This window comes from Natrix helvetica (genome assembly GCF_964273705.1).
Source record: "Natrix helvetica genome assembly, chromosome: 5".
Taxonomy (NCBI): Eukaryota; Metazoa; Chordata; class Lepidosauria; order Squamata; family Natricidae; genus Natrix; species Natrix helvetica.
The window spans coordinates 110,962,429-110,989,131 of NC_138551.1; the positions used below are offsets into that span (position 1 = coordinate 110,962,429).

The 26,703-nt window shown below is 43.7% G+C and overlaps 1 protein-coding gene across 10 annotated transcripts in view; it reads right to left on the reverse strand.

Annotated features, from left to right (window-relative positions):
* Nucleotides 1–26,703, reverse strand: part of OGDHL (oxoglutarate dehydrogenase L) — a 113,874-nt gene that overhangs the window by 81,367 nt on the left and 5,804 nt on the right. For 8 of the 10 annotated variants that reach the window (XR_014175565.1, XM_081955346.1, XM_081955344.1 and 5 more), the window contains exons 2-12: nucleotides 25,806–26,029; nucleotides 24,052–24,243; nucleotides 21,771–21,873; nucleotides 20,587–20,702; nucleotides 19,958–20,112; nucleotides 18,983–19,129; nucleotides 15,791–15,881; nucleotides 14,486–14,665; nucleotides 4,376–4,504; nucleotides 3,284–3,463; nucleotides 2,025–2,177 (exon numbers count right to left, since the gene is read on the reverse strand). Coding sequence is in view for 9 of the 10 variants with exons in the window: in XM_081955346.1 (XP_081811472.1) it covers nucleotides 2,025–2,177; nucleotides 3,284–3,463; nucleotides 4,376–4,504; nucleotides 14,486–14,665; nucleotides 15,791–15,881; nucleotides 18,983–19,129; nucleotides 19,958–20,112; nucleotides 20,587–20,702; nucleotides 21,771–21,873; nucleotides 24,052–24,243; nucleotides 25,806–26,012 (1,653 nt within the window). In the remaining variant the exon portion in view is untranslated. Of the gene's footprint in view, nucleotides 1–2,024; nucleotides 2,178–3,283; nucleotides 3,464–4,375; nucleotides 4,505–14,485; nucleotides 14,666–15,790; nucleotides 15,882–18,982; nucleotides 19,130–19,957; nucleotides 20,113–20,586; nucleotides 20,703–21,770; nucleotides 21,874–21,961; nucleotides 22,056–24,051; nucleotides 24,244–25,805; nucleotides 26,030–26,703 lie in introns of all 10 variants that reach the window. The other 2 variants (XM_081955349.1, XM_081955348.1) reach the window with 2 other exon arrangements.

The window sequence follows — 26,703 nt, forward strand, 5'->3', positions numbered from 1 at the left end:
CAAAGACGAAGAGAGCCATCTTTTTTTTCACGAAACAATACCAGCGCAGCCACCCCTGGCCTAGCAGGTCGGATGAACACTGTTTTAAGTTTTTATCAAAGTTTTGCAATCCTTCCAGTTCATGCGGAGTCATCGAGTACATCTTTGGCTTAGGGAGTTTCACTCCTGGCAGGATTTCTATACTGCAGTCCGTGGGGCGATGGGATGGGAGCACATCCAAAGCCCCCTCGTTGAACGCCTCCCTGAGGTACCAATATTCCTTATGGATTTTCTCCTCCCCAGTAATGCTTTTGCTTGCTGCCTCTGCCAATTCCTTCACAGCTTTGGCTTTTTCCACCCCACTTCCCTGGCTGGTTGGAATGGATGTGCAACAGGCTCTTCCTCCATATCCCATGAGGGTTCCATTTCCGGAGCCAGGGTAAACCAAGTATGAGGGGCCATTCCATCCTGGGGGCTATGATAAAACTGAGAGTCTCTTGGTGATCCCCCATCCACATCTTAACCAGTTCTGTCACAAAGAGGACTGGGCACTTTGAACAGCAGGGGAGAAAAGCAGCCACTGACTGGAGAGCACATGGAGCCCTCCACCTGTTTTCCAGCGACCTGTTTTCTCTCCCCTGCTGCTCTTGCTGGGAATGAGAAAGCGTCTTTCACAGCACAGCAAATTTAGCTTTTGGTCTGACTTCACTCCCATTGGGAGAGTGCTGCATGTGGCAGAGAGAAGCAGCCAGATTGAATGCTGTTTCTCTCTGCCGCCTACACCGTTTTCTGGATGGGAGTGGGACTTACAGGACCCAAAGCGGCAACTCTCGGTTGCTAAAGTAAATTTTGCTGTGCTGCACAAGACCCAGCAAAAGCAGCAGGGAAGAGAAAACAGGTCGCTGGAGAAAACTTGGAGTGGCTTCATGTGCTCTCCAGGTCAGCAGCTGCTCCTCTCCGCCATAGCGCTTTACAGATGGGACAGTAAAGAACCTTACCCAAACTGCTGCAGCCCACCTGCGCCTGTGCATTCCCCCTCCCCCGCCGCCTGCACTCTATCTCCCCCCTGGCCCTTTGGCTGAGTGCAGCAAAACGCAGGCCAAGTAAATTGCTTTGGCCCGGAGGGAGGTGTGGTTTGAGGCCTGCCTGGGTTCTCTAGGCAAGCTTGGGCAGTGGGCCTGGCCACAGGAACTGCTGGGAAGGCAGGGAATCATGAAAGGGAGTAGGGGAAGAGAGGCAGGGACAGTGGGGGAGTTAGCTAGGCTGCAGCCAGCGCCACCGACTGGGATGGAGCTGTGCTGGCAGCGAAGCCAGCCAGGTAAGCTCCGGGGATGGTGGAGGAAGGATAGTGAGATTCGCAAGCGTACCTGCAAGCAGGCAGATTGGGGGGGGGGGGTCAGTTGGGGCGCAAGCACTGTGTGGGAAGGCAGCTTAGAAAGGCAAGGCGCAGAGCAGAGACTGTGTACATGCGCAAGCGAGGACCCAGTGTGCTGCATAGGATGTGAGGAGTGACTGGGTGGGGTGAGCAGTGAGCGGGCGGGTGGGGCAAATGGACAGCCAGAGGTAGTATTTGCCAGTTCTCTGAACCAGGTCAAATTTCCGCTACTGGTTCGCCTGAACCAGTCCGAACTGGCTGAATACCACCTCTGTAAGGCACCCACAATCCTTGGTGGCTCTCTGTGATCTCTTCTTCCTTCCAATGACACCGAACTCCATCTCTCCAAAGTCCTGAGACACTCAGAATAGATACTGGTAATCTTTGAGAAGTTATCTTGGGGTTTAGGCCCCATTTGTCCCTGATTTGCTTGTTACCTTTCTGGTTATTATGGACACATCATGACTACTGGTCTTTGTTCTTGTTTTGCTTAATGTTGCTAAATGTTAAAATGTAACTTTATTTGTAAAGGCTTAGAAGTAACAACCTGGTTCCACCATTAGTTACATATAGAAAAATTACTATCAGCGGAAAGATGCCCAACTTTGAGCAACGGGTTACGGCAACATTCCTTGTCACAAAAACAGCATCCCCCATCGCCACGGTCTACCTCAAACTCTTGCAGCGTGACCACCCCATCGGCAATCAGCTGGTCAGCATACTTTTTCAACACCGGCACCTGCTTTGAAATCTGCTTGTACATCAGTGGTTGAGTGAACATGGGCTCATCCATTTCGTTATGGCCTCGTCTTCGATAACAAACCTGCAGAGGAAGGTTGGGTTTTCATTAGGATGAAGTCCCAAATATGCTTTTTTTAAGAGGCAACTAGATTATCTTTGTTGTTGTTTTTCCTGAAGACGTTTTGCTTCTCATCCAAGAAGCTTCTTCAGCTATTCAGCTTCTTCTCAGATGAGAAGCAAAATGTCTCCAAGGAAAAAACCAAGAGAGTCCAGTTGCCTCTTGAAAAAGCAGCTTTAGGATAACTATAACCAGGATGACTGAGAATGTCCATAGACATCAGGATGAAATTGTAGTCTAGTCACTCTAAACAGAGCGAAGAAATTCTTTCTTTCTTTTTTTATGTCTTTTTGCCATTTTCCATGTAAAATGGTGCTCAAACTTACTAAACTATGAATTGTTGATATGTATATATTTATTTATTTGTTAAATTTGTTTGCCACTTATCTCACTGTAGGGCTACCAGCCAGTATCAGAGGCTAAAGGAAGGTCGTAAAAAAGGAAGAAAAATGAAAGGTGTGTAAACAGAAGTAAAATAATAGAACAATAAAATAAACAATGACAAAGGAACACGTCAAGAATAAATACATAATAGAGGTGGATGCCATCAATCTAGCAATCACCTCTAGCATTGCATGTTCTTTGTTGCTATCCACCCTATTGCAAGTTTTTAAAAAAGCAAAATATGAACTGTTGGCAAGCATAAGTGGTATATTTTTAAGAGGAGAATAATTTCTTTGGTTTCCTGCAGAGTGAAGCATCTAATCACAGCAGCCTGAGATCCTATTTTTCATTGACTTCTACATACATTTAAGAGAATCATTCAGCTTATTCACACTGTCTCACATTCAGGACTCTCTGTATGGAGAACATAAGGATCAGCATTTGAAAAGTGCAGGCATTTCCTTCAGAGTCTAGGGTTCTAAAGGCAAGATTGCACTGATGGTCTCTTCTCACAACAGCTTTGCTCCTGAGAAATTCCCAGGAGACGTTTTACAGCCGCAGCCGCAGAAAACACACTTTTCTGCTTTAAAAAGAGGCTGCTTTAAAAAACTCTCCTGGACGCACAGGAAGGAATATTTTATGTCCATGTTTAGACACCCACTTGAGTAAAGAATAAGAACCCTCACCAGATCTATAACCACGTCTTTGTTAAAAATGTTTCTCCACTCAGCAGCAACACTGCAGACATACATCACTGCTTCTGGATCATCAGCGTTCACGTGGAATATGGGCGCATTGACTACCCGGGCCACATCTGTCGGATAGGGAGAGGACCGAGCCATTCGTGGGTCTGTAGTAAAACCAATCTAAAACGTGAGATAAACTGGTTAACCAAGTAATTGCAGTGCTCCTCTTCTTTCACTTCTCTGTTCTGGAAAGCTATTCAAGTGACTCATTGATGCTCTTTGAACTGGGTTGTTTTGCCTGCAGATATTTCATTGCCAAATTAGGTAATAATAATAAAAACCCCACTGATGATGTTACCTAGCTGGGTCATGAAATGTCTGCAAGAAAACCACCAGGCTCAAAGAGCACTGAGGACTCCACAGTACAAACCAGAATTGTCTTCTATTGGAGTCATTAAAGTATCTGAGATTTAGTTTTTGGTACTGACTTCTATGACAGTATCATATGCTTGTTGTACAACTGATTTTTTTTAAAAAAAGTATTAATTCATTCTTTTCTTCTGCAATAAAAAATCATTTTCAGTAGCAAAGGACACAAAGAAAACAAAATCTACACACCATGGCAATTCAAGATTGGTTTAAACAAGCATGACTTTGCTTTAAATTCAGAGTTAACCTGCATATGCAACACAATATTATTTGGTCTGCTGACACTTGCTTTTAAGAGAGTGGAGAGGGGGGGAAAGAGGAGGGAGGGGGAAGGGAGGGATGATAGGAGGGAGAGGGGGAGGGAGGGAGGGAGGGAGGGAAGGAGAGAGAGAGGGAGGGAGGGAGAAAGAGAGAATGAACCAAATTCCCATAGCCAGGAATCTCCAACTTAATATCCTCCAAATGTGTTGGGTTACAACTCTGGTTAACTGGATCTTCTGAGAGCTGTAATTCTTAAGACATATTTTTCTGCCAAAGAACAATGTGGTTCCATGGGGGACCAAATGTCACATAGATTCTATTATCTATTACAGTAGCTTCACAAAGAGCTGTTGAAAGATGCTAATGCAACTCAAATTCTTAAGGACGGTCTCTGCTTTGTACCTGATTGTTGACCACAACATGAATAGTGCCGTTTGTGGTGTATGGTGGAAGATCACTCAGATGGAATGTTTCATAAACCACTCCTTGACCAGCAAAGGCTGCATCTCCATGTAGAAGTATAGACATAACCTAAGTCGTAATGGGTTTAAAAATAATACATGTAAGTTACCAACCAACCATCTTACAAACAAGCATTATCTCTTTTGGGATGGAATTCACAAAGATGATTATGAAGGTGATACAAGCACATTGGGAGAGGAGCTGTGAATGTGAAGCAGTTGCACGAACCAGTTGTGGGTGTTTCTTTAAGGATTTGTGCAATACTTTAAAAGTTGCACCCTAGAACCACTTCATGCCTTCAGCCAAGAGCAGTTCTCAAAATTACCAGTGGGTCTGGAAAGATACGGCTGCTGTAATGATTTTGAAAAGGAGATCTTTGTATTTCCACAGATCCTGAAGCACTTCTTCTGGAGATACAGAGACCTACCTGAACATTCTTCTCAGCGTGGCGCAGGACGGTCCAGGAATGGGTTGTTCAATCCTTATTTGCCCAAGAGACTGAGTCAGAATTGAAGCCATGCCTCCAGCTTCCCCTGATGATATCCAATTCCGAAGAGGCGCAGCTCCAACTAGAGAAACAAAAGAAGAACAGGCCCTGCCCGCAGCATTAGCAGCCCCCGGGGACACAGACCTAACCAAAAACAACAACTAGAGTGGGACCTGGACTGTCCTGCGCCATGCTGAGAAGAACTTTCAGGTAGGACCAACGTTCCTTCTCCAGCTGATGGCGCAGGAGGGTCCAGGAATGGGGCATATCAAAGCAGCAGTCCCTAGGGTGGGAACTCACTGGTTCGTGGCACCCGAGGGAGCATGTGCCCCCTGCAGCACCCTACGCCCAAATGATGCCTCTGCAGACGCAAACACACCCAATCTATAATGCTTAATAAAAGGTGAAGGGGAAACCCACATTGCAGCTCTACAAACATCACCAATTGGGGCCTGAGTGTTCCACACAGCCGTGGTGGTCGCACTCCTAGTCAAATGAGCCATTATCCCCTGTGGTACTGATTTGCCTCTCACCTCATAAGGCCTGGCAATACAAGCTCGCAACCAGCATCCAATATTAGAGGAGGACATCCATGACCCCTTGGCAGAAGGCTGGAAAGAAACAAACAACACCTGTTTTCCTGGAGGGCGCCGTTCTCTTTATGTAAATATGGAGGGCTCTCCGAACGTCCAGCTTGTGCCACGACTTCTCCTTTCTATGAGAGGGATTAGGGCAGAAGTCCGGTAGAATTAACTCCTGGGCCCTATGAAAATAGGAATTTATCTTGGGGATAAAGGCGGGATCAAGCCTCAGTACAACCGTGTTAGGTTGGAAAATACAAAGGTCCTCCCTGACAGAGTGGGCACCTAACTCTGAAATCCTCCTAGCCAATGTGATGGCAACTAGGAAGACCACCTTTAAAGTGAGGAACTGCAAGAACACGGTCCTCAGCGGTTCAAAGGGAGGATCCACTAGGGCCAGGAGGACCGTGGACAAATCCCAAGATGGGAACCTGTGAACTACCGGGGGCCGAAGATTTGCCGCCCCCCCCCCCCCCCCCGTAGAAATCTCTTCACCACCGGATGATGGCCTAGGCCCTCCCGGCCGTCCAAGACCAGGACAATCGACAGGGCCGAGACTTGACTCTGAAGTGTGTTATGGGCCAATCCCCTATTGAGCCCATCCTGGAGGAATTCCAGGGTATTAGTGAGTGAGGGACATTTCGGGTCCACACGCGCCTTACGGCACCAAGTACAAAAAGTGGACCACGTGGTGTTATAAATCCTGGTCGTGGTAGGGCATCTGGAAGCAACGATGGTTCGTATCACCCGCGAGGAGAACCTTGCCTCTCTTAAGATCTTCCTCTCAAATACCAGGCGGTCAACTGGAGCCATTGAGGCTCCGGATGGACCAGGACCTCCTGGCGTAGGGAGATCTTCTGCAGGATTCTCCAGGGTTTGACAATGGATAGACCTAAAAGATCCGTGAACCAAGGTCTGCGTGGCCAGTATGGGGCGACCATGATTACCTCCGCCCCTTCCTTCACTATCTTCCCCAACACCCCTGGAATCAGTGGAAGTGGGGGAAATGCATAAAGCAGACCTGGGGGCCACCTGCTGCGTAGGGCACTGCTCCCCTCCGCTCCCTGAGTCTGGAATCGCGTGAAAAACCTGGGGAGCTGGGCATTTTCCAGGCATGCGAAGAGGTCTACCACTGGCCGTCCGAATCTGCTGCAAATCTCTTCGAACAGTTCCGGTTCCAGCTTCCACTCCGTCTGGTCCACTGTGGCCCTGCTGAGCCAGTCTGCTTGGTGATTGGCATCTCCGGATATGTGCTCTGCCTTGATGGACAACAGGTGCCTCTCTGCCCAATGACCCAGGCGCTGAGATTCCACCCAGAGGGCTCTGGAGTGAGTCCCTCCCTGCCTGTTTACATGCGCCTTTGTGGCCACATTGTCCGTCAGAAGTAGGACGTGTCTTTGCTCTACAAGGGCCTGAAAGTGTCGAAGAGCCAGCTCCAGCCAGTTTATGTTATGTGTAAGATCCAAAGGGGACCAGCGACCCTGGGCCAGCTGTGTCCCCAGCAACGATCCCCAGCCATAAAGGCTCGTGTCCGTGGTCAGAGTAAGTCTTTCTGGCCCCCTGAACACACACCCTTTGGCTAGCGCTGGGGAAACCCACCACCTTAGGGAGAGTCTCACGTGGGGGGGGGGTGTATTCGAACCTGAAAAGACGAGGCACTGGGCTTGTTCCTTTGGTACGGGAGCAAGAACCACTGAAGAGTTTCTAGCATGGAGCCTCGCCCAGGGAACAAAATCTATACATGAAATCATCTTCCCCAACAACTGAGATAAGGTGATTATGGGTGCACACCGTTCTCTCTGCACCTGGTTGACCAGTTTCACTAAACTAGCCCTGCGATCCTGGGACAGAAACACCATGCCAGAGGAGGAATCTATGATTGCTCCCAAATGCAACAGTCTGGTAGAAGGTCGCATGTGGCTCTTCTGGAAGTTTATGGAGAACCCATACTTCTGCAGGGTCTCCACTGTCAGGCCTAGATCTTGAAGGGATCGCTCTGGCGACTCTGCCTGGAGGACAATATCATCTAAATAACAATGAAGTCTGGTGGGAACCGTTCTGAGGTGAGCAGCCAGGGCTGCCAGGACCTTCGTGAAAGTCCTGGGAGCCGAGGCAAGGCCGAAGGGAAGAGCCCTATACTGGTAGTGATTACCAGCATAGAAAAACCTAAGGACCTTCCTATGCTCAGGGAGGATAGATACATGAAGGTAAGCCTCCATCAAATCAATGGAAGTGAGGTAGTCATCTTCCCTGATATCTTCAAGAATGGAACAAAGGGAGGCCATCTTAAACCATTTGTAAACTAAGTAGCGATTCAATCTTTTAAGGTCAAGAAGTAGCGATTCAACCTTTTAAGGTCTTTTAAGGTCCAACCCCCAGAGGACTTTGGAACCACAAAGAGGTTGGAATAAAACCTCCTGCCCCGGTCCTCCTGGGGAACCACCTCCACCGCCTGGATCTCCATCATGTGGTCTATTGCCTGACGCATGAGCTGTCTCTTAAGTGCGCATTTGGAGGATGTAAATGTACGAAAAGAATTCGGGGGGACGGAAAGGAATTCTAGTTGCAGGCCAAACTTTACCGTATTGAGGACCCAGAGATCCGAAGCAGTATTCTCCCATCGTTCGGCAAACAACACCAACTGGCCACCAATGGGAGCCGTTCAGACCCGCTCATTCGAGCCCCCCCCCTCGAAAAGGCCGTTTACCCTGGGGTTGGAAACGTGACCTATCCCTATAGGAAGACCTATCCAGCCCCCTGTCCTGACGTGGCTGAAAGTTTCTAGGCTGGTAATGATAATCTGTGTCAGTACCCCTATAGGGCGCCCTACGTGTATATGGTGTGTACTTGTGTTCCTGCTTTTTAGTTGTGGCAAGCAAAACCTTACGTTTGTTCTTATCCTCAATGAGGATTGGGTCCAGAACCTCACCAAATAGCTTTTTTCCCTGCATATGGGCCGGCCGCCAGCTTCCACTTTGCTTTGGCCTCTGCCTGCCAGTTTCGAAGGCACACCATCCGCCTAGCTGAAACCGAGGAAGAAAGAGCTTTGGAGGCAAACTTAGCGGCGTTCAAGGTCGCATCCAAGAAAACTGAGTCGCAGCCATAACCTTGCTGATGTCCTGAAGCAGCCTCACATCGTGCGCTCAATCAGCGTGGCATGATTGAAGAAGGAGGCAGAGGAAGCGGCCTTAATCGCCCATGTTGCCGCCAGGAAGGTCTTACGCAACGCCAGTTCAGTCCTCTTCTCTTCTGCCTTTAATTTGTTGGCCACATCACTCACCACCATGGGAGTTGGAGAAGCGAAGGCGGCTGCAGGAGCGTCCACCTCTGGAACCTGTAATGCCTGGGAGAAATTAGGCTCCATATTATAGAACTGTCTGTCATTCCCACCTGGGGTGGGGAAAGTACCTGGCTTGGCCCACTGCTTCTGGATGACATCCAGAACAGTTTCGGTGCAGGGATCTCCTCTTTCTGTGCCATGGGTTCCACAAAGAAACACTTTTTCTTTGGTGCTGCCTTAGAAGTCAAAGCCTCGGTCCCGGGCTCCTTCTCCTTCTTTTTGTCCTTCTCCGTCTCAGCGGCTGCAGTGCTCCTGGCTTTAAATAGCAAGGAACGGAACAAATTAGGAGGAAACAAACCGGCAAAGGCAGGGGAATCCGGTGCCAAACCTTCATCATCAGAAAGCTCCGTCTCCTTTTGTTCCTCCTCTTCCTGGAGTGAAACCTCGCTCCTCAGCGAAGGAGAGACCTCTCTCTGTGTCTGTCTGGGCAAGGAACCGGATCCTGGATACGTCTGCGCTTGGCCTCCAACAGCTCCACGTCCGGCTGGTCAGTTGGGTGACCCTGGAGGGCTATGCCATGTGCAATGGCTCGATGAATAAGTGATTGAATGTTATCAGGCAAGTCCTCAAATTCACCAATGTCATGACTGGGCCCAGGCCTGGGAGCCAGTGAGTGCCTGTATCCTGGTTCAGGAGCAGGCATAATGCGCGCGCACAGCTCAGAAAATTACAGCCTCCGAGACTTCACAATGGCAGGAACTTGTTGTCACTCGCCCGGTCTTCTGCAGAAGCTTCCCTCCAAAGCCTTCTGAGGGAGGAAGGGCCAGTTGGGAAAGGGGCTTTGCTCCTGCTCCGGGCTGTAATTGCGCCTATGTTTTCCACGGCGTGGAGCAGCGTGGAGCAGCGAGGCTCTGCGCGGCCAGCGATGATTCCGGAGGCCATCCGGGAAGACGAGGAACGCGAGGGGGACCCTGCCCCCCACTGATGGCCTCCGGAATCATCGCTGGCCGCGCAGAGCCTCGCCGCTGCTCCACGCAGTGGAAAACATAGGCGCAATTACAGCCCGGAGCAGGAGCAAAGCCCCTTTCCCAACTGGCCCTTCCTCCCTCAGAAGGCTTTGGAGGGAAGCTTCTGCAGAAGCCCGGGCGGGTGACAACAAGTTCCCGCCGTTACGAAGTCTCGGAGGCTGTAATTTTCTGAGCTGTGCGCGCGCGCCTGTTTTCCAAGGCGTGGAGCAGCAACGAGGTTCTGCGTGGCCGGCAATGACTCCGGGGGCCATCAGGGAAGACGAGGAACGCGAGGGGGGACCCTGCCCCCCACTGATGGCCTCCGGAATCATCGCTGGCCGCGCACAGCCTCGCCGCTGCTCCACGCCGTGGAAAACATAGGCGCAATTACAGCCCAGAGCAGGAGCAAAGCCCCTTTCCCAACTGGCAGCCCCAAAATGACAGAGGGAGACAGAGAGGGAGGGAGGGAGAGAGAGACAAACAGCCAGAGAGAGAGAGAGAAAGAAAAAGAAAAAAAGAAAGTGGGAGAGAGAGATGAAAGAAAAAGAAAAAGAAAGAGAACTTATGACCACAATTGAGCCCAAAATTTTGGTTCCTAAGCAAGAGCGTCGTTAAGTGAGTTTCATTTCATAATTCATTTGCATTTAAATGTAATTGTTCAAAGAATGTTCGGAAAAATGTTCGGCCCTCCAGCATGTTCACTTCATCCAATCTGGCACTCTTTGAAAAAAGTTTGGACACCCCTGCCGTATACGAATCCGGAAAGGGGATGAGTGGAAGACTGCTTTTAACACTCCCCTGGGCAGCTTCCAATATAAAGTCATGCGTTTCGGACTACAAGGAGCACCCGCAGTATTCATGCAGTACATAAATGAAGTGCTACACGACCACCTATACCGTACTCGTCTATTTAGATGACATCTTGATCTTCTCTGAGACCCTGGAAGAACATGTGAAACTGGTCGTCCTGAAAAAACTTCTGGCTGCCAAACTATACGCAAAGTTGTCAAAGTGTGAGTTCCACAAGACCTCGCTAGATTACCTGGGGTATCGTATCTCCAAGGAAGGAGTAGAAATGGATCCAGGAAAAGTTAAAGCGGTGTTAGATTGGAAACCTCCAAGCACTCGCAAACAATTACAAAGCTTCCTTGGATTTGCAAACTTTTATAGGCAGTTTATTCTGACATTCGCTGAAATTGCCCTAACATTGACCAAACTCTTAAAAACCGGGCCTTCCCCAACTAAACCGAAAGCAAACCAACCGTTAAAATGGACAATAGATTGTGAAAAGGCTTTTGAGAAATTAAAACGGCTCTTTGCCCAAGAACCCATATTGCAACACCCCGATCCAGAGCGACCTTTCATAATCCAAACGGATGCCAGTGATGTCGTGATAGCCGCGGTGCTACTGCAAAAGAATAAAAAAGGCCACCTCTTACCTTGCACTTACATCTCCAAGAAACTCACCACTACGGAAAGAAGGTGGCCCATTTGGGAGAAGGAGGCATTCGCGATCAGGTGGAATATGCTCACCTGGAGACATCTCCTGGAAGGGGGGGATATACCGTTCGAGGTATGGACTGATCATAAAAACCTCGAAGCTCTCCTTGCCCATCGGAAGTTATCCCCTAAACAAGTTCGTTGGGGCCAATATTTCCAAAGGTTCAAATTTGAAATAAAACACATCCCGCAGGAAAGAACTTATTAGCAGATGCGTTGTCGAGAAAACCCCAGTTTGACAGTAAAAAGGAAGAAGTTGTCCACCCCATCATATCTCCTTCCCACCAAAAGGCAGCTCAAGTCACCACTCGAAGCCAAGATAAGCTGAAAACCGAACTGAAAGCGGCCCTCCGGACAGGCCCATGGTTCAACAACAACAAGGACATCCTAACGATGAATGATGGCGTAGCCTGGAAGGGGTCCAAACTGTACGTCCCTGCAGAGATGAGACTGCAAGTACTACAGCAGAATCATGATGCGAAACTAGGAGGTCATTTCGGATTCCTGAAAACTCTCCACCTCGCCAGACGTCAATTTTGGTGGCCGAAGATGAGGTCGGAGGTGGAAGATTATGTAAAAAGCTGTGCTACTTGTGCCACAATGAAAACCCGGCCAGGAAAGCCCCCTGGACTACTACAACAAGTAGCCATCCCTAGCCGACCATGGGAAGAGATAGCAATGGACTTCATCGTCGAGCTTCCAGATAGCAAGGGTATTAGAGTAATCTGGACAGTTATTGATTTGTTTTCCAAGCAAGCACACTTTATCGCTTGTTCAGGCCTACCATCCGCAAAGAAATTAGCAAAAATGTTTGTGAAACACATTTATCGCCTACATGGGGTACCAAAAAGGATCATTTCAGATCATGGAGTTCAATTCACCGCCAAGTTCTGGAGAGAATTCCTAAAATTGATCGGGTCCACACAGGGACTCAGTTCAGCATTTCATCCCAGCACAAATGGAGCAGCAGAGAGGGCCAATGCAATGGTGGAACAGTACATCCGGTGTTATGTGGACTATCAGCAAGACAATTGGTCGGACTTGCTACCCTTCGCCGAAGTATCATATAATAATGCGGTCCACAGCAGTACAGGATTAACTCCTTTCCAGATTACCAGTGGCATGGAATTCGTTCCCATGCCTGAACTACCTAAAGAACCCCCCTCCTCCATGTCTCTGAATGAATGGCTGGAGGCACTAAAGAAGGGATGGGAAAATACGAAAAGGGCGCTAGCAGATGCGGCAGAAGCCTACAAGAAGCAAGCTGATAAATATCGCTCCCTACAACCCCCCTTTTGAGTGGGGGACAAAGTTTTTGTGTCTACTAAATACATAAGGTTAAGGATGCCTAGTAAGAAATTAGGTCCAAAATTTCTAGGTCCTTTCCCAATAGAAAAGATAATTAACCCAGTTACAGTTCGACTCAGCCTACCCAGACTCCTAGGGAAAATTTACCCGGTATTCCATTGTAGCTTATTGAAGCCAGTAAGGGGGTCTAGCATAAGGCCATCCACCCAAGCTCCACCTCCTCCCGTAGTGGTAGAAGGGGAAACACATTATGAGGTGAAAAAAATATTAGATTTCAGGCTATATAGAGGTCGCTTACAATATTTAGTGCATTGGAAGGGATACCCTTTGTCCGAAGCTACATGCGTGAAGAGTTGGGATCTGAAAGCGGATAAATTAGTGAAACAATTCCATGAGAAGTTCCCTGATAAGCCAAAGGGTCCCCCTGGGGGAGGCAGAGGTGGTTAAATGTGTATAGTAATGAATACTTTTACTTCTTTTGCAGACAACGTGGGGTTTTTGGAGATAGGCCGCCTGTCAGGCCTGCAGAGGTTCCTTTAAGAATCTTTGGCCTGCCACACTTTCTTATAATTTCCTATGTGTTTCATTAGTGTAGTAGTTGGGAGGGAGGAATAGAAAGGAGTAGGATTGTGGAATGTATGTTGTCATTCTTTTATAGAAGCCAAGGTCATCTTTTGTCTCCGCACCTCGACACCTGACCAGAAGCAGAGGGGTGTAGATGCCAGTGTGGAAGATGATGATTGGAACATGTGATGAATTATGGGGTGTGGGGAAAGATATGAACTTTCAACTGGGTGAACCCACAGGATGTAAAATAGAGTTGAAATTTCATAGCATAATGCCAACATGTCTGTCTTATTAAATTGGAGCTTTAAGGTTAACTTTGCTTTGGAAAATGATTTAATTCTGCATGATATTTGGAACGCTAAGACCTGGCCTCTTACGAGCCAGTAATCGGAATCAAGCCGAGCAGAGCTGCAATAGACTCCGATGGCCGGCACTTACTTGCGAGGAACCTGGGAACCTCCAGGAGAATCCAACCCGCACAATTCACTATCCTAACACAAACCGGTGGGAAAGAACTTGTGAGCCAAGTTCAAACACCTTCCTTCCACTTAATAAATTAAAGATAAGCGAAAGAAATAAATGAAAAACTATTCTGAAAAAGAAACCAATTTACACTCACAGCAAAAAAAATTACATCTCTTTTTGGGCAAGACTGAGTCAGAATTGGATATCAGCAGGGGAAGCTGGAGGTGTGGCTTCAATTCTGACTCAGTCTCTTGGGCAAATAAGGATTGAACAACCCATTCCTGGACCCTCTTGCGCCATCAGCTGGAGAACTACTGGTTATGGCCTTTAGTGTCCTCAATGTCTTGGGGCCAGATTCTCTAAAAGAGCTTCTGGAGCTCATAAATAATCCAGCTTCTCTCCATATTGCCCTGGCTGACTCACCCTGGCTGACTCACGGCGGCCAACTCACTGTGGGACCACTTGCCGTGGAACAATTCAACACAGGTTAACTCAAGAGAGGGACAAGTAGAGAACTGCAGCTCACCCCAGCCTGGAGGACTTCCAAACTTGAGAAGGTTCAAACTTAAAGCAAGACAAGGCCCACTGCAATTCACTTGTCTCTCTCTTGAGTTATCCTGCATAGAATTGTCCCACAGTGAATTTTCCCACACTGAGTTGGGCATGGCAAGTTGTTCTAGACCGTCTAGGTTGCACAATGATAACACTGACATGCCAGACATAATTTGGGTGCCATCATGGTTTGTACTGAACATCCATGGTGATTTCCCACTTATTTTCTATAAATGGAGGCAAAATGAGCTTTGAAAATGGAACCTGTATGACACAAGACCAAAACTATTAAGACAATGTTACCTTTCTTCCTTCGGTATCCCCCCGGTAAAACTGTTCAGCTTTGGTTTTGCCTTGGACAACAGGATCTACCGCTTCCAAATGAGATGGGTTGGCCACAAGGGACAGGGTGATCTTTTTGTTCGTTACTCGATTGATTCGCTCGTGATACATTCCCAAATGATATTTTACATCTCCAGATCCCTTAGGCAGTCATAAATTAGGAACGTTAGTATACACATAGGCTCCCAGGATCGATTGGCAGAATGTTAAGCAATGATTTCTTTACCTAAACTCTGACTTATTTATATGTCTTTATCGAATCAGCAAAATACAATATACCAAGAGTCTATGGAGCTTCTCAGTCATCCAGATCATGGTTATTCCAAAGGTGCTTTTTTTCAAGAGGCAACTGGACTTTCTGGTCTTCAAAGGAAAACCAGAAAGTCCAGTTGCATCTATACCAAGAATTCAAAGTTTGCAGCTGACTCTTGTAAATGTGAGCTTCCTTGACCTGTGTTTTGTTCTTTATTTCATAACTTAGTTGAATCCTAGCAGGAGAGTGTTTATGTTATCTGTTAAGTTTGTGAATTACCCAACAGCAAAATAATTGATAGTACATCTATTCTACCTATGGTTTCCAGAATAGGCGTGCAAAACTCCAGATAATCAGTAGAGGCTAGGGAAAACTACACAGTTTTCTGTGTCTCTTTCTTGGCTTCTGGTAGTCACCTGAATTTCTGGTAGTCATCCTTTTCTATTTATTGACATTCCACCATTCGGTGCAACAATTTAATATTCACAGAGGTAGCAGAAGAAGACTTCAAAGCTACTTTAAAAGAAATAAATGCTACGTGCCTCTTGGAAAAGTTGCTTTCCCAAGAGGCAATTGGACTTTGTTTTTCCTTAAAGACATTTGACTTCTCATTCAAGAAGCTTCTTCATTTCAGAACTGAAGAAGCTTCTTTGGATGACAAGCAAAACATCTTCAAAGAAAAAACAAGAAGAAGAAAGTCTAGTTGCCTCTTGAAAAAGCTCCATGAAGGAACAACCATGACCTGGATGACTGAGAATCTCCACAGACAATGACATCCTGATACATCAAGGGTAGAATTCTTTTTTTTAATAAAAAAACATTTAATGTACAACATAAACAATTATTGTTCAGCGATATGGCAGAGCATCAAAATTAATTAAACAAATGGTCACTCTAGCTTTTATGGAAAGTTGATCAAGTTGCCAAAACCCAAAATACCCACACAGCAGCATGATCAAGACAAACAATTGTAGCCGACAATATTTGGAAAAGTTGAAAGGATATTTTCCCACCTCATCTGCTGCTTCAAGCTTTGGGTCAAATTGACAAAATATTTGTTCAAGTTCTTTTCGAATAACATTTGCCAACACATTCAGTCTTCCTCTGGGGGGGAAAAAGCATCCAAAATAAATCACAAGTGGTAAAAATCAACAAATCTATACCATATAATCAATGGCTAAGATCAGTGATCGGTGTCATACATCACGGTTTAAAATGTTACTATTTTTCTCCCAAATGATATTATCAGTATATTTATACCTCATCTAAATGTGAACAGAATTGTTTTAAAAGATGAGACAAACTGCTGAAATTAGAAGACCATTAATAAACAGAAAATAAGCTGAATGGCTAAACTGCCAATTGTTGGGAACAATGCACAAGAGAATTGGGGGAAAGCAGCATGCAACAGCATTAAATGTTAAAATTCGTATGATGAAGGTTTATTACTTTGAACTTTAATTTACATTGACAGCAAAGCAAAAAAATTAAAAAAAAACAATAAAGGAGATTCTAAGAAAAAAAAGATTTTCGTGGTTGGAGAAAATGATACATAAACACATAGACTTAAAACCAGAACTCTTTTTATTGGGAATCATACCAGAAACATACAAGAAGGACTTGAAATATTTGATTGTAAATGTCTTAACAGCTGCTAGAATTGTATTTGCCAAAAACTGGAAAAATGAGAAAATACCAACAGAGGGAAATTATTTGGAAAATAGTGGAATGTGCTGAAATGAGTAAACTTACATTTGTAATTAGAGAGCAAGAGGACGAGCAACTTTATAAGGTATGGGATTTGTTTTACCAATGGTTAGACAAAAAAACTTGGAAATTGTTTACCTATGAATTACTAGCAAGTCATAGTCATTGCTATGAAAGTTTTTTTTGTTATGAAATAGAGTGCTTGATCATATGATATATAAAGGACAATAATGAATCTAATGTATAAGAGTGGGATGACTTGAACATTATGTATAATTGTAAGTAGTGATCATGTTATACTGGAAAGATTTTTGTATGTTAAATGGACTAATGATGATGTAATGAATAATTGATACATAACATGAATTGAAATATTCAATAACTATTTGGATTAACAATGGAAAATTATTACTGGAGTTGAATATGTTACACTATAAGTATTCTATACTCTATGGATGATTGGTGACATTGTGGTTAATTGAAAGTAATGATGTACAATATGAGTCAATGGGAAATATTTTTTTTATTAGTATTACTATTTTTATTTTTTGTAAGGCCAATAGATAGAGATAGGTGATTTTATAATTTTATAAAGATTTATTGTTGATTAATAGATAATTAAAGATTTAGTGGAAATAAAGTTTGTTTGAAATGAAGGATTAGTAATGGTAACCTGAACACAGGATGCTCAATGATAGTGATGTATTTCGTTAAGTTTGATGGACAACCAGTGATCTTATTTCTAATTGAAAAATTGATGCACAAAAGCCTGTAACCAAATGACATGTTTGATGAAATTGAGGAAAGTTTTTTGTATGTGTTGTTTTGTTTTTGTTTGTCTTAAAAATAAAATAAAAACAAAATAAAAATAAAAGTTTTTTTAAAAAGAAAAGAAAAAAAGATTTGAGGTGCCTCTCCCGCAATGAAGAGGAATGTTCTTGGTAACAGAATGGATTAGCGCAAACACGGTAATACGCTAAATGAAAAAGAAAACCCTTAAAAATCAGGAATAATATTCCATGTAAATGTGGAATTTGTTAGCTATTAGCTGTTACCAGCCAAAGAGAAGAGCTGAAGAAGCTTGTTGGATGAGAAGCAAAATGTTTTCAAAGAAATAAGCAAGAAAATCCAGTTGATTTGGGGGGGGGGGGGGGAGACACCTCTGGGACAACAATGACCTGGATAGTTGAGAATCTTCATAGATATTTAGGAAAGTAGATGATGCACTTATTTATGAAAAGCAAAATTCCCTGCCTCTAATTCTTTAATTCTTCCGATATACAATGCAATCTTCTTGTTCAAAAATATGTCACTCTGCTGAGAAAACAAATTCTCGTTCATAGAATGTGAATGTGGTTTGTTACTTGAGGAAGCCTGACATAGCTTAGATTTCAATGCAGTCAAACTGGCTTCTAATCCAAACTCAAGCTTCCTCTGCCAAGATCTCTGGCAAATGTTAGTCACGCTTCCAGTGAACTGTGTTCCCACACCCAGTCTCATTCTAAAGGCAATTGGTGAACCACGATTGACATAATTCCCTTCCACTCCCTACCCTAAGCTCTCATTAGTCCTGTGTCAAAAAAGACTGATGCAATGTTAAAGCGCAGAAGTTAGAAGGTAGTATTGCAGGCTGACTCTGCATTCCACTGCCAGCAGTTCAAATCTCACCAGGCTCAAGGTAGACTCAGCCTTCCATCCTTCCGAGGTCGGTAAAAGAAGGACCCAGATTATTGGGAACAAGATGCTGACTCTGTAAACCACTCAGAGAGGGCTGTAAAGCACTGTGAAGCGCTATATAAGTAAGTGATATGGCTATTGCTATTGCTATTCTACCTACCTACCTACCTATTATCTAGAGCTGTAGTGGTATAGTGGTTAGAATGCAGTATTGCAGGCTAACTCACTGCTCACTCCAGGAGTTCAAATCTCACCAGGCTCAAGATTGACTCAGCATTCCAGCCTTCCAAGGTCAGTCAAATGAGGACCCAGATTGAGGGTAATAGGCTGATTATGTAAACCGCTTAGAGAGAGTCGTAAAGCACCATGAAGCGGTATATAAGTACTACTGCTATTGTTAAGAGATTCATTTATTGTCAATACGCAACTGTGATTTGTTCCCGATGCTGCTCTAGAAGTGTGTCTTGATGTTAGTAGCAATAGCACTCAGACTTATATACCATTTCACGGTGCTTTACAGCCCTCTCTAAGAAGTTTATGAAGTCAGCCTATTGACCCCCAAACTGGGTCCTCATTTTACCCCCCTCGGAAGGATGGAAGGCTCAGTCAACCTTGAGCTGGTAAGGATTGAACTACTGGCAGCTGGCAGTCAGCAGAAGTAGCCTGCAGTCCTGCATTCTAATCACTGCACCACCGCGACTCCTATTAGCATTCCACAGCCAACTTCTAAAAACAAAAGTGAGGCCCAAATCTGAGATAATATTCAGGAACTGCAAGGCAGTGCCTTGCTCAGGGATTAAATGACCCAGCCAGGCAATTACCTGTGGGGCATGCCCATTATAACATATTCAATTCCCATTTCACTTGATTTATCAATGATCGTTTTAAGAGCAGGAATCATGACTTCGCATCCTTCCAAGCCAAAGCGCTTTTCTGATGACCATTTTCTAGCCAGGAAATCCTCAAACCTAAGGAAGTGAAAAAACAACCATTTATTATGGGCAAGCTAAAGTCTGTTGCTAAAACAAAAAGAAAACATCCATTGATGTAGCAAGTATAATAACCTCAAACTATCACAATCTTAGAAATTGACTTGAATACAAGAGTACTGCATAGTTATTTATCAGCAACAAGTAAACAGGAGTGGATTCCTTAATAAAATAAAGGGAGGGAGGAAGAGGAGAGGAGAGGAGAAATATACAGGATCAGAATCCCTCCATATAGCCACTATTAAGGAGCTGTTCTTCTTGTATATAAACTAGATACTAAGAAATGCCTTCCCACTTTATTAAACCAATCCGTCTAATGTTAATCAGCACAAGCAGCAGAAATTGTGTGGCTGAAGGTCCCGCTGCCCCACTTCCAGAAAGATAAATGAGCAAAACTTCTGTTTGAAGTGCGGTTAACAGCCTGTCAATCAAATGCCATGTTAACCCAATTATTAAAAGCATCTGTCTGGAATTCATTTTTATTTTAATTAAACTTGGGCAACAGTGATCTACGGCTGTCTCGCTGAATAAATACTCCCAGGGAAGACAAATGTTGTATTTGTGGAACACTGTGAAATTAATATTTAAACATTCTTGAGAGGACAGGCATTAGTGGCTAGGTTCATTAACTGTGATGAGGGCCCCCCCAAATGCTGTGTTTTTACGGTTTCTTTGCCTCAACCTGTCCTATGAATGCAGAGGGAGGGGAAACCCTAAGTATTTACTAAACAGCTAAGACAGCTTTGCTGAGAGGTTCTTCTAAGGTAGATCTCAACCACACACGCTTATCACATCTTTCCAATATACCTTGTAGATCGTACCAGTCTGGCCAACAACGTCCGTTTTTCTTCGTTGTTAAATTTCATGACGCCGGGCATCTCAAACTTCTGCCGGATCCAATCACACTGTTCCACATCATTAATAAACATAAATTCCAGCCCTATGTGTTGACAATAGGTATTCTGGACAGCAAGGCAATAGATGTATAAATGAAAAGGGGGGCATGACAGACAAGTTAATAAAATTTTCCTTTAAAGTCTATTGCTCCACCTTATAGAAAAGGCTGTGTTTCTCCCTACTCCCCATAGGATTACCTCCTTCAAATCCCCCAGGAATTCTGGCTGCATTTTGTTTCCCCCTGAGACATTCCTCTGACTATGGACATTAATTGACCACCAACAGCTAGTTAAATAAAATTTGTAGCAAGAAATGATAGCTACTTGGGGTCATCAAGACTGTTGGGATCCTTGGGACTCTCTGAGCTTAGTAGTTTTCTTGAAGACGTTTCATGACCCAACTAGATTACATCATCAGGGCTAGAAGGGAAGTGGGGGGGCTTGCTCTCTTTTTATATGCCAGTGGCTTGCCCTGTCCATGTTGGTGGAAGATTGGAAATCGCTCAAGTCCCATTCAGGAGAAGAAGCAACAGCACTGACCTCCAGTCGCTTGATAATCTCCCGTAGAGAAAGCATCGTCTCATTTCCTCCTATGAAGGTGGTTGTGGGCAATCGGAAGACTTTGTCCAAGTCGGATTCGTACAAGCCATAAAACTCTGTGACATGATTAGCAGAGAGGAAGGCAGCAAGCCAAAATCAAACAAGGGTCCCACCCTCCCAAGGATCTCCACCTGACACATGCTCACCTTCTTCCCTTTCAGACCTTCTCTGCAAAGAATTGCCTTCTCATGGGGAGAAGAAGTGTTGCGTGCTGACTGGATTCACACAATACACAAGGCTAAGCCATGATTTACTGAGGGAGCCCTGTGTAACTAGATTTAAGCAAGCTACGCCGTAAGACATGGTTGACATTTAGAACAGCTTATAGGAGGTGTGAATGCCTCCATTATAACTGCTTAGTCAAAGATGGATGTAGAGTGAACACACATTTGGTACTCGCTTGGAGATTTCTGCAACCATGCGAGCCATTTTTTCAAGACATTATGATACAAGTTAATGCCTTATCTATTGAAATATATATTTTCTTTCCCAGTATTTCTTATTTTGGTGTTAATTTCTTAGTTAATTTTTGAAGAGGGAACTGACTTCTGAATATGTTTATGGAGATTTTTAGTCATATACTATAGGTCATGGTTGTCCCAAAAGTGCTTTTTCAGGAGGCAACTGGACTTTTTTTCCCCTTGAAGACATTTCGCTCTCATCCAAGAAGGTTCTTCCAAAGAAGTTTCGAAGAAGCTTATTGGATAAGAAACGAAACATCTTCAAGGCAAAACAAAGAAAGTCCAGTTGGCTCTTGAAAAAGCACCTTTGGGAGGACTTCTGAATATTTATTAAAGTTCATCCCAGATTCCTGCTACATAAAAACCTCTCTCTCTCAGGCCTATACAGACAGACAAACACACACAGAGGCCCCCTTCAGTTAAGTATACAATGTATGTATGAACATACACAACAATCCATATACATATAAAAATGCTAATCTATTTATGATAAACTAATACACATAATTAGAGGACAATCTCACTAAAGAAGATTCGACTGCTACATTCCAGTAGGAAAGAAAATTGCAATGTTTAACTAACTTGCCAGCTGCATTTTGTTTTCCTGAGACATTCCTCTGACTATGGATATTAATTTACACCAAGGTGGTTTAAAACTCTCACCCAGTTTATCTATAGTAGTGATTAAATCCGATGGAACGAATGAATCCAAATCAGCATCCAGGATTCCTAAGGGATCCAACTGAGCCACGTGGTGTCCCCGGATCTGAAGAGGTCAGAGTGGGAAAGAAGGGAAGTAGGAAAGGCGAAGAAAAGAACAAATATCACACTAAACGGAATCAATAAAAGCTCACCAAATTTTGTGGAATTACAGTGATTCATGGAAGCATCAAAAGAAACGGCATGAATCCCCAAAGGATCAAGCTGGGCTTTGTAGTGCCCTACAAACTGAAGATAAGAACTCCAATCATTTACGGGTATGGGAATTATAGGAAATCTTGTCTTACCTAGTTTGCAAAATCTGGCCCAATTAGCAATGAAAAGCATTTTTATATCCATGGCAAGCATTAAAATTCTAATTCTAATTTTAAATTAGTTTTTTAAAAAAATATTTTCAAATTAATTTCAAAATTAAAATTCTAAGATGCGTTCCTTATAACAAGAACTCTATCTACTGACATCACAAAATAGCACTGGGAAATTTCAGTGGTGAATATTCCCAAATTGGTACTTATGTGGTTATTCTTATATTTGTGCATGATACGATATGTGTAGAACCTTTCTGATAAGTTCAATTTAGGCTTTAATTCACTTAAATATTCTCTAAACAGATGGGCACGGGGTCTAGGACAACTCACCACAGGCAACTTGCCAATTCCATGTGGGATTAGATTCTTTTATTATTTACCAAAGCATTACAAAAGCTGGCAATGGTAGGAATTATTTCCTTTGATGTAAGGGATAAAATAATTCCTTGACAAAAACAGTCAACAAAAATAAAAGGAAGTAAATGAATCCCATGAAGTTGTCCCCTGGCCAGTTGCTCATGGCAAGTTGGCTGTGGTGGCTTGTCCCATTCTGGTGTGCACATGTGGATGTTTAGAAACAAGTAAGTTATAGCAATAGCATTGAAGACTTATCTACCACTTCACAGTGCTTTATAGCCCTCTCTAAGTGGTTTACAGAGTCAGCCTAGTCCCCCCCAACCATCTGGGTTTTACCTCCCTCGGAAGGATGGAAGGATGAGTCAACCTTGAGCCGGTCAGGATTGAACTCCTGGCAGTGGCAGAGTCAGCCTGCAATACTGCATCCTAACCACTGCACCAACACAACTCTTTTATGTTATGAAATAAATTTCTTATCACTCAATCGCCTGGTCAGTATATTAACCAGGGACATACACAGTTCTGATAAAAGTACTCCTGGGACACTGAATATAATGAAAGAGTCAGAGAATTGGGAAATAGGACTTTTCCTTCTGAAATCCCTACTTGCACATACAGCACTGGATGAGATAATGGTGCTTCTGGTCAATTTACAAGAGATGACGGCAGTTTCTGTACTTTGAACATACTCCACTTAGAATGACTATACTCTAAACAGTTCTCTTCAATTCTGCTCAGCTGGTATTTACATCACAGTAAATCCATTTCTTCTCTGAAGAAGAAACAGAAAATGTTACATACTGACAGCCAGTATGGTAGTTTCCACCAAGATCCTCTGATCTGGTGGGAACAATACTCAAATGTGATTGGTCGAGAGGTCTGACAGCTCCCTATAAAAGGAATCTTTGCTGGATTGTACATAGTTGTCACTTAATAAAGAGCTGTTGTTGCTGAAGCTTGAGTCTTGTCTCTTCCATTCACCCTCTCTAACAGAAAATTTTAGTGTCAAAGGTCATTTCATTTTCAAAGGCCTTGGCTTGGCAGCTTTCTTTGATTTCCCCTTGCAATAGATGTCCCATATCCACCCTTCCTTCTTTCCTTCCCTACCTTCCTCTATTTTATTAATGAATAGATTCCTGTTGCTGGTATATTGCTGGTACACTGCAATGCTTTTTTATTCAGTGCAATTTCTAAGATTCTAAGATTATTCAGTGCAATTTCTAAGATTGTTGCTTGTTGTGAACAGTTTAAGTCTGTGCTCCTTCCTTCCTGTTTCTTTGGCTTCATATATCTGATGGACACTACTGAATTTGGCACAGAAATGGGATAGAGTGAAAATTATTTTCCCTGTTAAAATCACCCAAGAACAACAGTGTATCGTTATGCCTGGTGGTACCCTTTCTGTCCAAACCCGTAGAAATTAGATTAACAACCTTCACAAAATCAAATGTCTCCTTCAGCAGGATAATATAAAGCTGGACAACTTTGGCAGAAGTTTATTAAAAACTTCCAAGAACATTTTCAAATGGAAACGGAGGAGAGTTCTCTTGTTCACTTACCTGATAGGCTCTGATCAAGGACTGGACCGCCAGATGGTCTTCAACCAGCTTCTCAGCCTTACCAGGTGCTTTAGTCAGCCCATGGCTTTGGATGAGGGACGTTTTCGCTTCAGAAAGGTCTGGCAAAGATGAAGGGAGGGGCTGTCCAGGAAGAGCTTTAGCAGTAGCATTACGGAAAAATAAATCCCAAGACTAAAAAAGATGGTTGAGGGCAAGAGAGGAGGGAGAGATGGTTAGCTTAGACCTGGCAAAATTTCAATAATGTCATACTGTGTCAGACCTGCCTCAACTTGGTCTTCAAAGTAATTCCGTTTCACTTTCCCCTGAGCTCGAGGTTCCTGGCAGTCAGCTGGAAGTTCTGATGTACTGATCCAAACAGAAGCCCTGCTTTGACATCTTTTTTCCTACTTCCTTATCCTGAACCGCCCATTCAGGTCTTCACACGTATCCTATTATCATCCTTGTTGCAAAACCAAAGGCAGCCATCGAAAATGTATTAAGAAATTATTATTATTATTGCTGTTGTTGTTGTTGTTGTTGTTGTTAAAAGTCCTATTACATTTGGATTCATCAGTTAGAATCAGAAATGACCAATGGATTTATATAGTGATCTTTCCTCTACCCAGTGATCCATTTCAATCCTGCCTTGTTTTTATGGTGGTTTCCTACATTGCCAAAATTTAGTAAGCTGTGACTGGCTGATCCATGGTTTGCTGAATAATTCACAACACAGCTCCCATAATGCTGACTCACTTTATAAATAGGTTTGCATGACCCACATACTGCTAGCCAACCACACTGAAGTGTAGCATGTTGAATGAACCAAAGTCATGCAGATAGTACATAGTCCAACTGGTTGAATAAACTATGGTCTGGTGAATCAAATTTCCTTAGAGGAGTTTGCCATTGAATATTTCTGCTTATCTACTACAAAAATCCCCATCTTCTGGAAAATAAATGAGATATGGACTTGTTAGACAATGATAGTATATTTTCATTACTAGACTGTATTGTTTCTCTGTGCCATATAATATATATGGGTAAATGCATCATCATCTATTTATTTATTTATTTATTTATTTATATTTTTGTCATGTTTATGTAGTGTACATTGGAGGTAGTGACTCTTTGAGAGGTGTAGTTAATGAAATTTCATTTTAATGTGTCTCAAGCTATTAAGTAACAATGTTAGTTATAAAAGTTTATATCTTAAAGTTTATTTAAATGTTTAGTAATAAATGTTTATTTTATTCACATAGATTCAAGACCCCTAACCCAATTTGCTGATATTCTCAACAAATCTAATAGCTTAGACTTTGTGAACGAAAACAGCCCTGAAACTCCAAATAATTAAAGTTTTGAAGTTACAATGCAATATTGCTATGCCAAAGTTGAGAAATAACAAAGCACAAGAACTCCTAACTTAATTAACAAACTATGTACAAATAAAGTTCCTTTCTAGCCACTCTTCTGTCTGCAACAGATCATGCTGCACAGAAGCATATACTAGATTTCAGGACACAAGATAATCACAAGGAAATCAGAATAATATAAGAGGACCGTAAAGGTCGAATAACTGAGGAAGAAACCTGCTGATGATCCCCTATTAATTAAAGTTTCATTTTTGAAAGGACTTTCTCATCTGTATTTTAAATCTGAATAAAGAAGGAGCACACATGGCACATAGAGAGGAAACAGAAACACAAACATCCATTTTAAAGTATCCTAACAAGTCTAAGGGACATAAATCTTACCTTATGCACGCTATTTGGTTCTTCAAGCCATGCATAATACATTTCTTCAACATAGGTTGAATTGCTCCCACTCAAAAATGGTTCTTTGACTCCAGGGGAAACATAAGGCCGACTTGGCCAAAATACTGTCCTGTTTACATTCTTCTTCACAAAGGAAGAAATGCCATAACATTTCAGAGTATCAGCGAGCAACCGCAAGTGACTCATACTTCATTGATGGGGAACTATGTAAAAGGAAAAACAGACAACACATGATGGTTATCTTACAATAAAACACACACTGCGTTATCAAGAGAATATTTATAGCTCAGGGTTGAACTGTAGGGTCTTTGGTGCTCTCTGAGGTTGGTGGGTTTCATTATTCAACTAGGTAACTTCATTGGTGCTAGCAAAGAGCAGGGTTTGCAGAGAGAAGGCTGAGGCAGAAAAGAAGAACTGTGGGGTTCCTGGTGTTCTCTGAATCTGAGCATGGCTGTTGTCTAGCAGATGTTTCATTATCCAACTAGCTAACATGATCAGTGCTAGAAGGAAGTGGGGTGAGCAAATGCGTCACTGTGAATGATGATGTCGTCTAGGTAACATTCCAGACGGATGGGACGAGTGCGCAGATGAGCCGCCACAGCCACAAGGAGCTTGGTAAATGTCCTGGGGGCGGACGAGAGTCCGAACGGCAGAGCCCTGTACTGATAGTGCCTTCTGTTGTACCACAGCCGCAGGAACTTCCTGTGGGACTGGTTGATTGGCACATGTAGATACACCTCCTTGAGATCGATGGACATAAGCAGGTCACCTCGCCTTATACAGTCTAGGATGGATTGGAGGGACTGCATCTTGAAGCGTTTGTAGGCCAGATGTTGGTTCAGGCGCTTCAGATCTAGTATGGCCCTCCACTCCCCTG